Here is a 13,553-nt window from a genome sequence, read left to right as displayed (position 1 = left end):
GTTGTATAAACATCCTTATTGCAGAACTAACAGCATAAAACCTCTGGTAATTACTTCCAGGTACTACCTACTACCATATAGTAGTTGCTGAAAATCTTATACTGAAACAAGACATTGTTTTTATACCAAACACAGACATTGATTAAAAACGGTTACACATCCATATTTATCACACAGAATACTATTTGGTTATTTTACAAGAACTTTATGGTTCATCCCCTGCCGCAAATAAAATGCAAAATGTAATTACTATTATCTTCTGTTCCCTTTTCCTTCCACAGCCCACGCCTTCCTCATTTGATATTTTTTTTTGTTTGTTTGTTTATAAAATTAATCACAGCTAGCAGGGTGGAAATCACTTTGAGCCTCATGAATGACATCCAAGAGATGGGAAAGGATTAGTTCTCAGTTGCTGCCAGTTATAGCGCCAGGTGGCTTTTTCTACAGTGAAGGTGTTACCGATAATCCCATTACATTGGTACTAAATCTTGCAGACATCAAAATTATCACCAAGGTTCCTTTTCATCCCATCCTTTCCAAATGACTGGAAGTCGCTTCACCTGAAAGAAGTCAAATCCACATGCAGCTGCTGTTTTAGCAGCCAGCGGACTCCCTGAGAATGCCAATCGTGATCCAATTTCGCTGTGCTGGTGGCCCCCTATTCCCTGTCCAATAATACATCTGTTAAAAAATCCTACAGCTACAAATCAAGTTTAATCCTACCAGGGACCTCATGTTGGTCTTGTCTTCCAAAAAGGCAGCAGGTTTTGCTGTCTATCTCTGCTAGTGTCTGGGGAATACTCTTTAAATCCCAGCCCTACTTAGAAGAATAAGCTAAGGATCACAAAACATGACCTCAGAAACCCTGATATGACTATATTCTGACCCAGAGGCATTCATTCTAGGTGAAGATTAGAACTTTGCATAATAAGATTACACAGCAAGTGAATGATATCAAGGGACTATCCATATGCAGCCGCCTGGTTTTCTATAGACAGCCTGTGCTCTGCAATATGCAGTGCAGACGAAATAGAGCTTGGTCTTTCTAGCTGAAATAAAATAGATTCACATAAATTAGTTGGCCATTTCCAGATTCCTAAATCCCCTATTACATCTTTTATTGACAGCTCCTGTGAGGATAGCACAAATAGTATTCTCTTTGTATTCTTTGCTTCTGTAACAATCACACTCTGAGGGAAACATACAGAGATTGTCTAGAAATTAACATCTTGTTTGCTGTAATCTTGGATTACAATTAACTGTGTACATAATAAAATTAGGAAATCAATGAGCAGATTTATCATTTCCCGATAACCAATGGCATTGTGTAAGACAGTTCAACATACAGTGCCAAAATTTTAAATACAGGAAAATCAAACACAGCCAACGAAAGCGTGGCTAAACAAATTATTGGACTTTATCTTAAAAAAAATTCGCTATAACAAAAATTTTCCAGTCACATTTGCTTTATAGAATGCTTCCTAATTCTGGATTTACACTGAATATTTGGTGATAGTTTATCAGTTTTTCCTTAGCTAACAGAAGCTCCTCTCCTAACACCCTCCACTTCCCTTTGAACCAGACATCTTTCTTCACACAAGGTAATCCCATAACTTGCACCATCTTTCCCAAAGAGCAGCTGAAATTATTATTTAAAAAAAAAACGGGAAAAAACTGCACACTAAGTTATTTAAATATTTACATTTAAGCTGTTATTTATATTAAACTATTGTCTTAAAATTTTTGCATGAAGTTAATGTTGCGTGTGCTAGAATAGCAAATATCATGTTTATTGGGATAGATCTTTCCCATATCGATTACACACCTTAATAAACATTGTTTCAAATATTCTTATTATAATCTCAAGATTCTAAACACCTTGAGCAAAACAAGGAACAATTTTCAAAAGGTCTTTCTGTGCAGGGTGTCAGGCAGAACTTGATTTGTATTTCTGCTTGGTTTTTTCCTAGAAGAAACACTGGATTCAGTCTGACAAATCTGAAAAAGCTCGGTGATACTCTGGAAGAGATTATTTTTCCACATTATCTCTACTAGGCACTGACAGTTTGTCTCCAACAAATGCTCCTTCATCTACTGATCTCAGGCTGACAAGGAGCTCAATCCTGTAAACAAATTCACATAATGCAATCCTTTGGTGTTAAACAACTAGAGACTATACATGAGCAATTTTTCAAAACAGATTTCAAGTCATTCTCACTGGTTCTATTTACCTTTGGGAAACAACTCCTAACAATCCCACAACCCTGTATAAAACGCTGTATTAATGGTCAGATGCATTCCAGGGCTTCTATCTTCCTCTGCAGCTCTATACACTGATCTTTGCTGAACAGCAAAATCCAAATAGCTGAGCAAAGGCATGGTCTTACATGGCAAGTTTGAGCCTCTGAGGGATGCTGAAATATTCACTTAACAGTCTCCTGTAACACAATGTCAAAGTTAGAACAAATGCCAAAGGTCTGACAGACAGCACAGTCACTTTCCTGGTGACAGAGAAAAATACACCTGTGTGTGTGCCAAGGGTCAAATAACTATATCCTAAGCTATATGTGTTTATCTTAGATTTAAAAAAATTCACTTTGAGACAAGACATGTAAACATTTAAAATTACTTTTAATTAACTGAGACAAAGAGTTACAAGTCCAATCTTCATATTAGGCACTTAATTTATGACCCTACAGAAACTAAAGTTGCCCATGGCGCTCATGTCCCCTGCACTTCCCAGTGCTTATGCACCTTCTAGAAATATGCAGGTATTTTTGGAAATACTACTCAGAGCAATGAATAGAAGAGGGATAAATAACTCCACTATGCAGTGACCCATTTCCTTAAAATATCTGTCATTACAAAGGGGATTGTTTGCTGGTAAAAAAAAACAAAAACAAAAACAAAAAAACCAACCAAAACCACAACCAAAAAAACCCAAAACCCTCCACATCAAACAGGGCAACCTATTCACGTACACCATCAGCAAGACTGTTCAGAAAGAAATACAAGTGTCTTAATGTTATACCCAGCATTAGTCTCAGATGAGAAGGCCATCATTAAAGAGTACACCATAGTAGTTTACGAAAACAGAAATCACACAGTATGAGATCTTAACACAAATAGTAAATCAAACCTATTATTAAACATCTGAAAAACACAAAAGCAAAAAACAAGGCCAGTTTTAGCACTGTCAGAAAATGTAACAATAGTAACAAAGAATTCTTCTGTATGTTCATCAATACTTCCCAGTTAAGAGCATCACCTAATGAAGTTTCTTACCCATACTCCACATTAAAAAAAAAAGTGTTAAAAACCAAGAGAAAGGAAAAATTCAGATAAAAGCGAGCTCAGTATTTTCATTTTCTAGTTACCTGAACAGAAGAAAAATGCAAATCAAGTGCTTGTCATTGTTACCATTCTACAAACTTTTTTGGTTACAAAGTTCCAAATACATACATGTACATGGATTCAACTACTCATTTCTTCCTAGCACAAACTGTATTTCATGTGACCTTATGCAGTAAAAATAAGCTGTAATCAGTACATTTTCCTCATTGCTTAATAAAATTTTATTAGTTATTTCTGAGCTGGTTTATGTATAAAACACAAGTTCTATAAGTTCTTCTCCACGTACAGATACAAGTATTAAAAAGTTCCAAACATCAATAGATGAGTGCAATGATATTAAGTCTAAGTTAATCCCCAGACATCCAAATCCATGAATAAAAATTCATCAGTTTTAAATACACTGAGCCTATTAAGCAAGAACAAAAGCATATGCACAAAAGAGCTTTTAATATATTTCAAAGCCCACAAGAGCCATGGTCTCATTAAAATTATAAATTACACAAACATGGAATAAAGATTCAAACTGCAGTGCAGCTAAGCAGATTACAGAAAACCCCGCGTTCCATATGATAACACACCATGGCCCTCCCAGATGGGGGCTTGGAACAAAAAGGCCATCACTGCAGCTAGGGAAAACCTCCTTGTGATCTCTGGTTTCTGTTCAGCAGATGACAGCCAAATAATATGTTGATTATTCTGTTTGTGCTGCTAAGCTTGTAAGATGGAATAAAAGCGATATGATCTATTGTGAACTCAATGCTAATGTGTTGCTCCACTCATAAATAATATACTGAATTCATTCTGAAACTATCTTTTTATCTGAGTTCCAGGTTTTAAATGCATGAACTAAAATAAAAAGCCAGCATAAACTATTATTTAATTTGATGGTTTAAAGTAAAAGATACAGCTGACACAATAAGTGAGAAAACTGACTACTGAGTGAATCAAGTAAGTAGAGGTGCCTTTCTCAAATTTAGCAAATTATTATATGCTGAGGTGCAGAGTACCTACAAGACACTGAGCACACTCCAGCCCCACAAACTGCGTAACCACCAATACCAAACGGATTACCAAAAAGGGCCTATATGGCTTATTTTACCACAGATAAGCACTCCAAATCCAAATTTCAAATAAGGACACAATTACTTGTAAAGAGAAAAATAGCACAGAAACAATCATTGTATAACTTCGCTAATATTACATCTCCTTGACTAAACTGCCACCTTTAGCTGTTCAAGTTTTTAATAAGTGATCAGATTTTATTTCATCTAAGTTTACTAACTTCACTTGTTCCAAAAGCACACAATTTGGCTTGCCCACTGTTCCATAATACACTGCCTTTTTAAAAGGAAAAAGCAGTGACTGGTGATACAGCTCCTTTCAGCTTGTACACAGTATCGTTGAGAAGACTGATGATCTTCCTACAATTTAATGTTTGTGAATTTCAGGTCTTTTATGCCAGAAATGTTAAAATTCTATTTTAATAAAATCACTGCAGCTTGGCAACAGCACGAGAACATAACAACAAAACACTGCTTCACACTTCTTGGACTAATGGAAGCACAGTTGATAAAGAAAAATGGTGACAACATGCAGCTCCAAGAGGGTGCAACAGTTTTCTCAAACATAACATATTTAAAAGAAGCTCTGTTACCTTTCCTCCTTTGCTAGGGACACAGTGACAGCTCTAATTCACAGAAAATGTAAATACAGAAATTGAAGAGATATTAGAATCAAGTACATGTAAGTCTTAAGACTAAAAATTCAGATAAATTACTTCCTCCAGAATGAGTCCCCCATTGCAATGAAATAATACATAGACATTATTTTCATACAAAAAACAAGACAGGACCTTGAAACAATTACTTAAGCTAATGCTTTGTGCCTGGGGAGGTTTAGTTTAGATAATAGGAAAAAGTTCTTCACTGAAAGGGTGGTCAGACACTGGAACAGGCTGCCCAGGGATGTGGTGGAATCACCATCCCTGGAAGTGTTCAAAAAAAATGTAGATGTGGCACTCAGGGACATGGTTTAGTGGTGGACTTGGCAGTACTGGGTTAATGGTTGGCCTTGATCTTAAAAGTCCTTTCCAACCTAAATGATTCTATGACTCTAAGCTCACATTTACACCAGCAATTACAACCTTAAGTCTGTCCCTTTTACAATACAGCATGTTATTCCGCAGTTACTAGTTAGGGTTGCTATTTCTATGACCTTGAAATTTCAGATTCCCTCAGTCTATTTCAGTTTCTAGAAATTTAAATATCACTTTCTTTTTGTTCATCTTACATACATAATCTCACAGAAAATGTAAAACAGTACCCAGGATAGAAAAAAAAAGGCAGCAGCCATGCAACTCAAGCACCTTATGATACATTTATGTTTCTAGAACCAAAACTTTTTTCATATTCTTATGAAATCCATACAATAAAAAGGTTTCAACAATAAAATGAACTTTTCCAGCTACTATCACAGCACTAGTAACTAAGCTAGCAAAAGCTAACTCGAGTCAACACAATTTGCAGCGCATTACTAAGTAGACAGTAACTTCAGAATTACACAAAGGTAGTTCTCAAACACTGAAGCACAAGTGAACTAGCTTGCTTAGGTAGCCCTACCCACAGATAGGTGGTCCTAAAATGCAATTTCAGCAAAGACAGCAATTTGGGCATGGAACTGGCAGGCTCAGTACAGGAGATGGAAGAAGCTGAATCCACTGAGATAAAGAATCAGAGAATGGTCAGGGTTGGAAGGGCCCTCTGGAGATCACCTTGTCCAACCACCTGCCTAAAGCAGATGCACCTACAGCAGGTTGTGCAGTCACATCCAGGCAGGTTTGGAATGTCTCCAGAGAAGGAGACTCCACAGCCTCTCGGGGCAGCCTGTGCCAGGGCTCTGTCACCGTTGAAGTAAAGTTCTTCCTCATATTGAGAAGGAACTTCTTATGTTGCAGTTCGTGCCCGTTGCCCCCTGTCAATCACTGCTCTTTTGCATGTCTTTATCAGACTAAAGATTGAGTAGTTGATAAATTTAAGACAGAACAGGCACTAAAGGGGAGAAAACTGCTTGCTAGAGGATACTACACTATCTGAAGTTACTTCCACACTGGCAGTGACTGAATAACCAAGCTAGTGTTACCTGTCTGCAATATCTACGGAAGCCACAACAATCAGAATATATATATCGTTGGCCAGTATAATGAAAGCTGAGGTTACAAGTTTGTGGGACTCACCAAGAAGTTACATCCTTATGTGTAAGCACATTCACAAAGATTCCCACCTTTGCAATCATAGAGATTGAGATTTATTTTCAATAGATTGTCAGTTCGTCATTTTATCTCAGAGTAGGAACTTTCTGAATCTCACCTAGCACACCTGGTGCACTTAACGGATGTCAGAGCCTGTTGTCAAAAGCTAAGCCAAAAAACAATGTCAGCAATACAGACTCTGCACCTCAACACAGTAGTCAGAAGTTACCTGTAAGCATAAGAATAGTTAAAATCATATAAAGGGGAGGTCAGACAGGTGGGTCTATGCAACTAGACTTGTGATCCATATTCTGTTTGCTTGCAATTTCAGAAAGCACTGCAGAAGTAATTCTTGTTGAAACATTACTGTTTGGTTTTAGCTAACCAAATTTAGCTAATTAGAAAAGAGGGGAAATTCCAATTAGGAAAACTCATTAAAGATATTTCCGCAAGCAGAGATGAACTACAATTTTAAAAGAATTCTGAAGGTGATTCATTTACTCTCTTCTGGCCATGAGCAGGCCTTGAGTGATTTGCCAAAGTGTTTCACGGGTTTCAGGTCTCACAATATTGCAGAGATTATGGAGAAAAAAAGAGATAGCCAAATAAAAAAAAAAAGCACCTTCTATAACATCCCACAATGTAGGTGAGGAGCAAACATCACCTGTATTCCAGCACCTGCTGATACTGTAGATTTGTAATACAAATAACATGCTTAATTGGAATTATGCCTTTGAAGATGAAAAGTCTTAAAAACTTAGCAGAAAACAATGCTTTTTGAAATGCAAAATGTGACAATTTTTAACTTCTGTAATATTAGCATATCAGGAAAAAATGCTACAGAAACTGTAAAATAATTTCAATTATATATATTTTTACAGATATTCAGTGAATCCTAGGCTCTAAACGCACATGTAAGTTATTTTGTACTTTTGCATAAACCACAAATATAAATTATATTAGAAAAAGACACCGCTATTAACCTTCCTCTTCCATAACCATAATTACCTACATTGTTTACATAGCTTCAGAAATGCCTATTTAATGAAATATGTGTAATCAGATACAACTGGAAGACAAAAACCAAAACTCAAAACATCAAAGCATTTAAATTAAGTTCTTCCAGTTGAAACACTAAGTTTACTCTTCACCTCTTCTACTAACATGCTGAAGTGACAAACTGTTTTATTCTTTGAGGGTAGTCATCTATTCAACATGAATTAGATTTCTGGCTGTTAAGCATCTGAAAAGGCTAGAATCAATCTGTCTTAATTTCTAGTTTTTAATCCTGAAGGAAACTTTATATGGTCACAGAACCCAGCATGGAAAACAATACAGAATATCAAAAGCCATAATACAAATACTACTCCTCTTCTAGCTGTTGGGAGGGTGGGGGGTGGGGGTGTCCCCATTGCTATTAGTCCTATCTTACACATATTTTTAATTATTTTTTTTTTTACATGAGAATTCCTCTTTTTATGATAAACTAAAGGAAAATAATCTTCATGAAATATACCACTACTCCATATGACACATAAGACAATACATTCAATTTACAACTCATTTTCAGTATTACTGTTCTGCAAATTTGAGTAATTATTGTACATTTTTATAATCTGATATTACAAAAACATAACATTTTTATGACTTATTTTCTTCAGCATGTACCACTTTAACTCATGTCTCCTGATTTATTTTAAAAGAGTTGTTTAAATTTGACACAGGTTTAAATTTTTATCACTGTTGTTCAGTATACACACAAGGATGCATTTAGGTAACATCCAGAGGCTTTCTGACGAAAATCATACCATGTTTTATATAATATCATACAACTGGTATGTCTTAAACCCTCCCACTAATCCTCATGTTTTCCATAGACTGACTGGATAAGTAGTCTTTAAGCTTTTCCACACTGAAAAAGAAAAAAGGTCCTTCAGTGTCAGAACTTCCAGGATTAAACATTCTTTCCAGTTGTTGGCTCATGGCCTGAAGATCCTGCACTTTCAAACTTATCCCATTCTAACTAGTTCAAAGATCAGGAAAATGAAGCCATCTTCTTTGCAGCCATAATCCATGACCCATGCTGTTAGATACTTAAGAACATCTCAAAAGCAAACTACCTTGTTTCAGCTCCCAGCGGGAGCTCAGCAGGGCACTGGATCACATGACGGCAAACCCTACCTAGTCAGGTGACTCAACAGTTAATCTGATTTGGTGACTATAAAACTTTAATCAGTACAGTCTAATACCATCACATTCCAGAACTGATGAGGGAAGCAGCTTGGCGATGTAACAGCAAACACTAGTAAGATTATGAATTAGAACTGCCACTAGGATACAGTTTTCTAGTTCTCCATCCCATACATAAACCCAACAGGAAAATATTACTGAAAACTGATCAGGCAGACATAATTTTGAAAAAAAAAATGCACTGATGTGTTTTATTCCAAAATGGATAGTATTTTGCTCATTGCTACAGAAGGACAAGAGCATACACCGAATCTTATAAGGCACAATTAAAATTTAGCAGAATGTTAATCTGAAATCAAGGAAAACAGAATAGGTACCTCAATAACAGCATCTTCTTGTGAACCACTGCTCACACGATACAGCTTCAGCTTGCTTTAACTGAAGGTCCTAAGAGTTTACATCTGCAACCCATGTAGGCTGCACAAGGTAAAGAAGAGAGGCAATGACAGTAATGGCAGGTACATTTCCTCTTACCAAGCACTAAATACCTAAAGCACACTTTAAGCAGCACTGCTATTTTGGCAACACTGGTATTTTCACCAAATCTGTAGGCTAGAGCTTTTGAAGAGAAATGACAGACATACTTGCAGATCAAATTCCAAGCACACTTTTCCCCAGATGTTTTCATTAGTCTTACTCACACACCTCCATTTTTTCCTTTGGGAATTCTCACCTAAGATCCTCTTAATCCATCTTAGAATCTGCATTTGGCATAGGCAAGTAGTTGGATTGGATCAGCAAGTTTACAGAAAATGGAAAATAGAGAGCTTGATTTCTTCACACTAGAGTTAGGATTTGTAGTTAAAATTGACATAAACACTTAATGGTAATACAGAAGCTGCAAAAAAAAGTTTATTATTCTACATTAAGGTATCCTGATCAAGATAAAAAGGTTTAAACTTTGTCATTTTACAAGGAGCTGAGTTTGACCATCGTCAGTTGCCATAGCTCAGCTGACAAGAAAAAACTTGCTGAGACATTTCCCACTCACTTGCGATCATCTCCATGTTCTTTAGTTCCTCTGCATTTCAGTTCTATCCCTAAAGCAGAAACAGTAAAAATTATCTACCTACCTCAAATGTGTATTTGAGGACGAGGCAGTTTTTGTGTAATACTAGCTAGAATTACAATTCCTGCAGCCTTGCTTTCTGTCAAACAAGACCCTACTGGGATCTTTTACAGTGGCTGGAAATTCATCTTTTGGGAAGTGGACACATGAACATAAGCAAATCTTGAGTATCAAAGAGTGAAAAAGCTATATTGTCCCAAAAAAATAAAACACAGTTGACTTAAAAAAACAGACATTTCCATAAAATTAGTTTCTTCTCTATTTGTCTGATATGAAACACAGCTAAAGTCAGATGTTGAAAGTGGTGCTTTCATAAGCACATATTCAGTTGTAAAGCTTTATTGTATTAAATAAAGAACATTTTTTAAAAATTAAATCTTTGAAAAATAGCTTATTTCCACCTGTTCTCTAAGTCAGTAAGACTTTAGCAGTACCCATCATAAAATGTGACAGGGGAAAAATGAACAACCAGAACTACTGCAATACTTCTTAACATTCAACTCTTATGCTGAAAAATTATTTGTACTTATCTATATTTTTGTAATACCTGAAACACTCTCCTGTTACAAGTTACACTGTAAGAGGCAGTTTCTCTCTATTTCAAAGAATGCCAACTCACAAAATTTGTAACAAAAATAACACTTTATTTAAAAATACAGGAAATTCTGAAATAGCTGTGAGGTTCACAGTCAACAAGATGTAGAAGGTTCAACTGCCCCCTCCCCATTGTGTGCATATGCCCTTTTCCTTATTGCATCACCTCAGCAGTATGACACAAAATGAAGCTATCAATAAAGTCAATAGATAGTTCCAAGTCAGATTAGTGAGCTGAACCAGCTCAAGAAAGGACCTGACAAGCAGTGTTTGTTGGACTAGAAGTAGAAGAGGAAAAGGAAGTGAAGCTTCCTCTTTTAGCAACACTGACCTATTGTATCAGCTCAGGAGACACTGAGATTTCAACAAACTTGCACTTCATGCAAGAAATTCTAAAAATGGTAGGACCACAGCACAAGTATTCCCAATTGCAAAATACTTTTGTTATGTGGGCTCCAAAATAAAAGAGAATTAAAACTACATGTCAGAGAAGTAGGAATGAGAAACAGAAGGAAGAGAGGGCTCAGCCCTGGGTGTATGTTTACACTTATTCTGTAAAGTTAATGCAACTTATATATTTTATTAAAAAAAAAGTAAGGAAATACTTTGTATTCACTGAAGTAACAAAAGAAAGTTTGCTGCTTGGAATGTGGAAAAAAATAATCACTGAGATGAAGTGTATGCCATATATAATTTGATTTTTTTTCTCCTGATAGGTAAGTGGTGACTTTACCAAAGATACCCTCATTGCATTACAAGCATTCTATACAAAAGTTCTCCAATAGATGTACTGCAATTTTTAAGTATTACACACATCTGCAAGCACTCATACCTGAAATACTTAGTTATCTGGACTCCAGAATGACAGTACAGTAAGAAATTGAAGAGCTGCTGTGATGTTTTAGAAGTGAAGAACTCTTGTAAATTTCAGCTTCCTCACTCTACTAGGCTGAAGTTAGGTGGTAGGACCCCACTGACAATAACAGATTCTTGGAACTCTTTCAAAGGAATCGTCAATTACACTTCATGCCTGTATTCTGTTAAAGTCTTCCCTATTCCAAATATTCACAGCTCATTAGTCAGATCCTACAGAAGTGACATTTAATAGGTATATTTCTTGCCATTTTTTAAATGTGTCCTTTGATTTTTTCCTCTAAAGACAAATGCTTCTAACCTTCACTGAACAATAATCTACATTTGAAATTAATTATTTATTATTGAATATTTTACAGTTCAGCAGCAAATACAAAACATTAAGACAACCTCTTGATACTCATGATAAAGATCTTAAGCTGTCCACTGCTTAACATGTAAAGAAGTTTGGCCAACAGCAAAATGAATGCTATTTCACCAGCTAGGAGGACATAATACTGAAACTTTATGCTACTGACTATGAATTTGATACGAAGGAAAAACTTTCAGGTTCAGGATTCTTAACACTGTTGCTCTTTCTTGCTGTTCGTATTTAATACAAGGATTATTTTTTCCTCAAAAAAAAAAAAGAGACAGGATCAACAACCACAGGTGCTCAAAAACCATGGCTTATGGCAATAGCAAAAATAATTTGTTAAAATTAAAGATAGAGTGGGGAATTATAACAGTTTCTTAGTACATGCTGCTACATGTCTTCAAATAGCTTGGGATGCACCAGTAGATTAAAAATAAATACTTGTGACAGTGCTATTCTATATGCTTATAGGCATTGCTCTTGAATTCAGAGTACTATAACATAAAGCATTGATTTACAAAGCAAGCACACTGAAGTTTTGCATTAAGATAACAAACATTTAGTGTATTTGTATACAACAAGAACTGAAAAGGAACTGTCAAGTTCAGATATCTCAGCAATTTTTACATACACTCAGTTTAGGGCAGTTGTTTGCTACTTTGTAAAAGGCCACAAGCTACAATCTATAAATTGCTACTAAAGAGAAAAAAAGTGCTAACCTTCCAAAATATACAAAATAATCTTCTGTGGTACTAGCAACTGATTCAACAATAAATGCTGATGAAGCCCAGAAATTACATTTCCCATGTAAAGCAACTTTTCCTGCTTACAGCACAGCCCAGAGCCATCATATGACACAAGACCTTGCTTCCATGTGAAGTCTTAAATTATACATTTATTACAGAACAGCGGCTATTTACAAACAATAGAGAGACTCCAAGCATACGTACAGGCTATGTTACATACAGTTACTTAAATACCGTCAGAAGGAAAAAAAATAAAAAAGAAAAAACGTTTTACAAATACTTTTTCCTCTTGGGCTCACACACAATAAAAGCGTTTCTCGAAGGGGCGATGCTGTCAGTACGGCAGAAACTGGCGAGGTAACGGGGTTGCACGGGCCGGGCAGCCGCTCCCCTCACGGCTCCCAGTGCTTCCAGCCTCACTGACACCTCGGGCATGCGGGGGGTGGGGGGGAGAAAGGGGGCTCCCCCGCCGCGGCACGGCCGGCGCGGCCGAGCCACGGGCACGGCGCTACCCACGCCTCCTCAAGCCGGCCCCACGCCAGGGCGGGCCGAGACGCGGCCTCCCGTCACCGGCCCCCCTCAGCCCCGGCCGCAGCTCCGGGCCCCCCCCACCGAAGCGGCACCCCGCGCCCTCCGCCCGGCCCCGCCACACTCACCTGCCTGCTCGCTGCCAGGCGCCCCAGCCTTTCCCCCGCCCCTTTAGCTCGGGACGTGGAAACAACGCGTTCTACCATTGGACAGCGCGTTTCCCGTGCCGATCTCCTATTGGTGGAGAGGAAAGGGTTTGATTCTTCCCGGCGTCCCCTCGCTCCTGTCAAGCGACAGGCAGCCGAGATGGCGGCAGTCCCGGCGGCCGGCGGGGCGGCGCGGGGCCGCGGGGCCACCAGCTTCCAGCGGAAGGCTGCGGCCGGCAGCCGCCTGGCCGCTGTCGCGGGCACTCGGCCCTCCGTTCGCCACGGGCAGCTGCTGCTCTCCAGCGGGCTCCCCTCCCTGGACTGTGTGCTAGGTTGGTGGGGAGCGGGACCTGGGACCCGGGACCTGGTTGCAGCGCCCCCACCCCATCCC

The 13,553-nt window shown here is 38.0% G+C and overlaps 2 protein-coding genes across 3 annotated transcripts in view; one reads left to right on the top strand and one right to left on the bottom strand.

Moving 5' to 3' along the window:
- Positions 1–13,217, bottom strand: part of IMMP1L (inner mitochondrial membrane peptidase subunit 1) — a 36,511-nt gene extending 23,294 nt beyond the window's left edge. The window contains exons 1-2 of one of the 2 annotated variants that reach the window (XM_040607884.1): positions 13,145–13,217; positions 2,232–2,438 (exon numbers count right to left, since the gene is read on the bottom strand). The gene's annotated coding sequence lies outside the window, so the exon portion shown is untranslated. The remainder of the gene's footprint in view (positions 1–2,231; positions 2,439–13,144) is intronic. The other variant, XM_040607885.1, reaches the window with a different exon arrangement.
- Positions 13,218–13,297: 80 nt separating this feature from the next.
- Positions 13,298–13,553, top strand: part of ELP4 (elongator acetyltransferase complex subunit 4) — a 151,004-nt gene continuing 150,748 nt past the window's right edge. Inside the window, exon 1 of the mRNA XM_040608840.1 lies at positions 13,298–13,494. Within this exon, the coding sequence (XP_040464774.1) occupies positions 13,323–13,494 (172 nt within the window). The 5' untranslated portion in view covers positions 13,298–13,322. The remainder of the gene's footprint in view (positions 13,495–13,553) is intronic.

Source organism: Falco naumanni, chromosome 10 (genome assembly GCF_017639655.2).
Source record: "Falco naumanni isolate bFalNau1 chromosome 10, bFalNau1.pat, whole genome shotgun sequence".
Classification (NCBI taxonomy): Eukaryota; Metazoa; Chordata; class Aves; order Falconiformes; family Falconidae; genus Falco; species Falco naumanni.
Note: the sequence above shows the minus strand (reverse complement) of the source record. Positions and strands in the feature narration are given on the sequence as shown.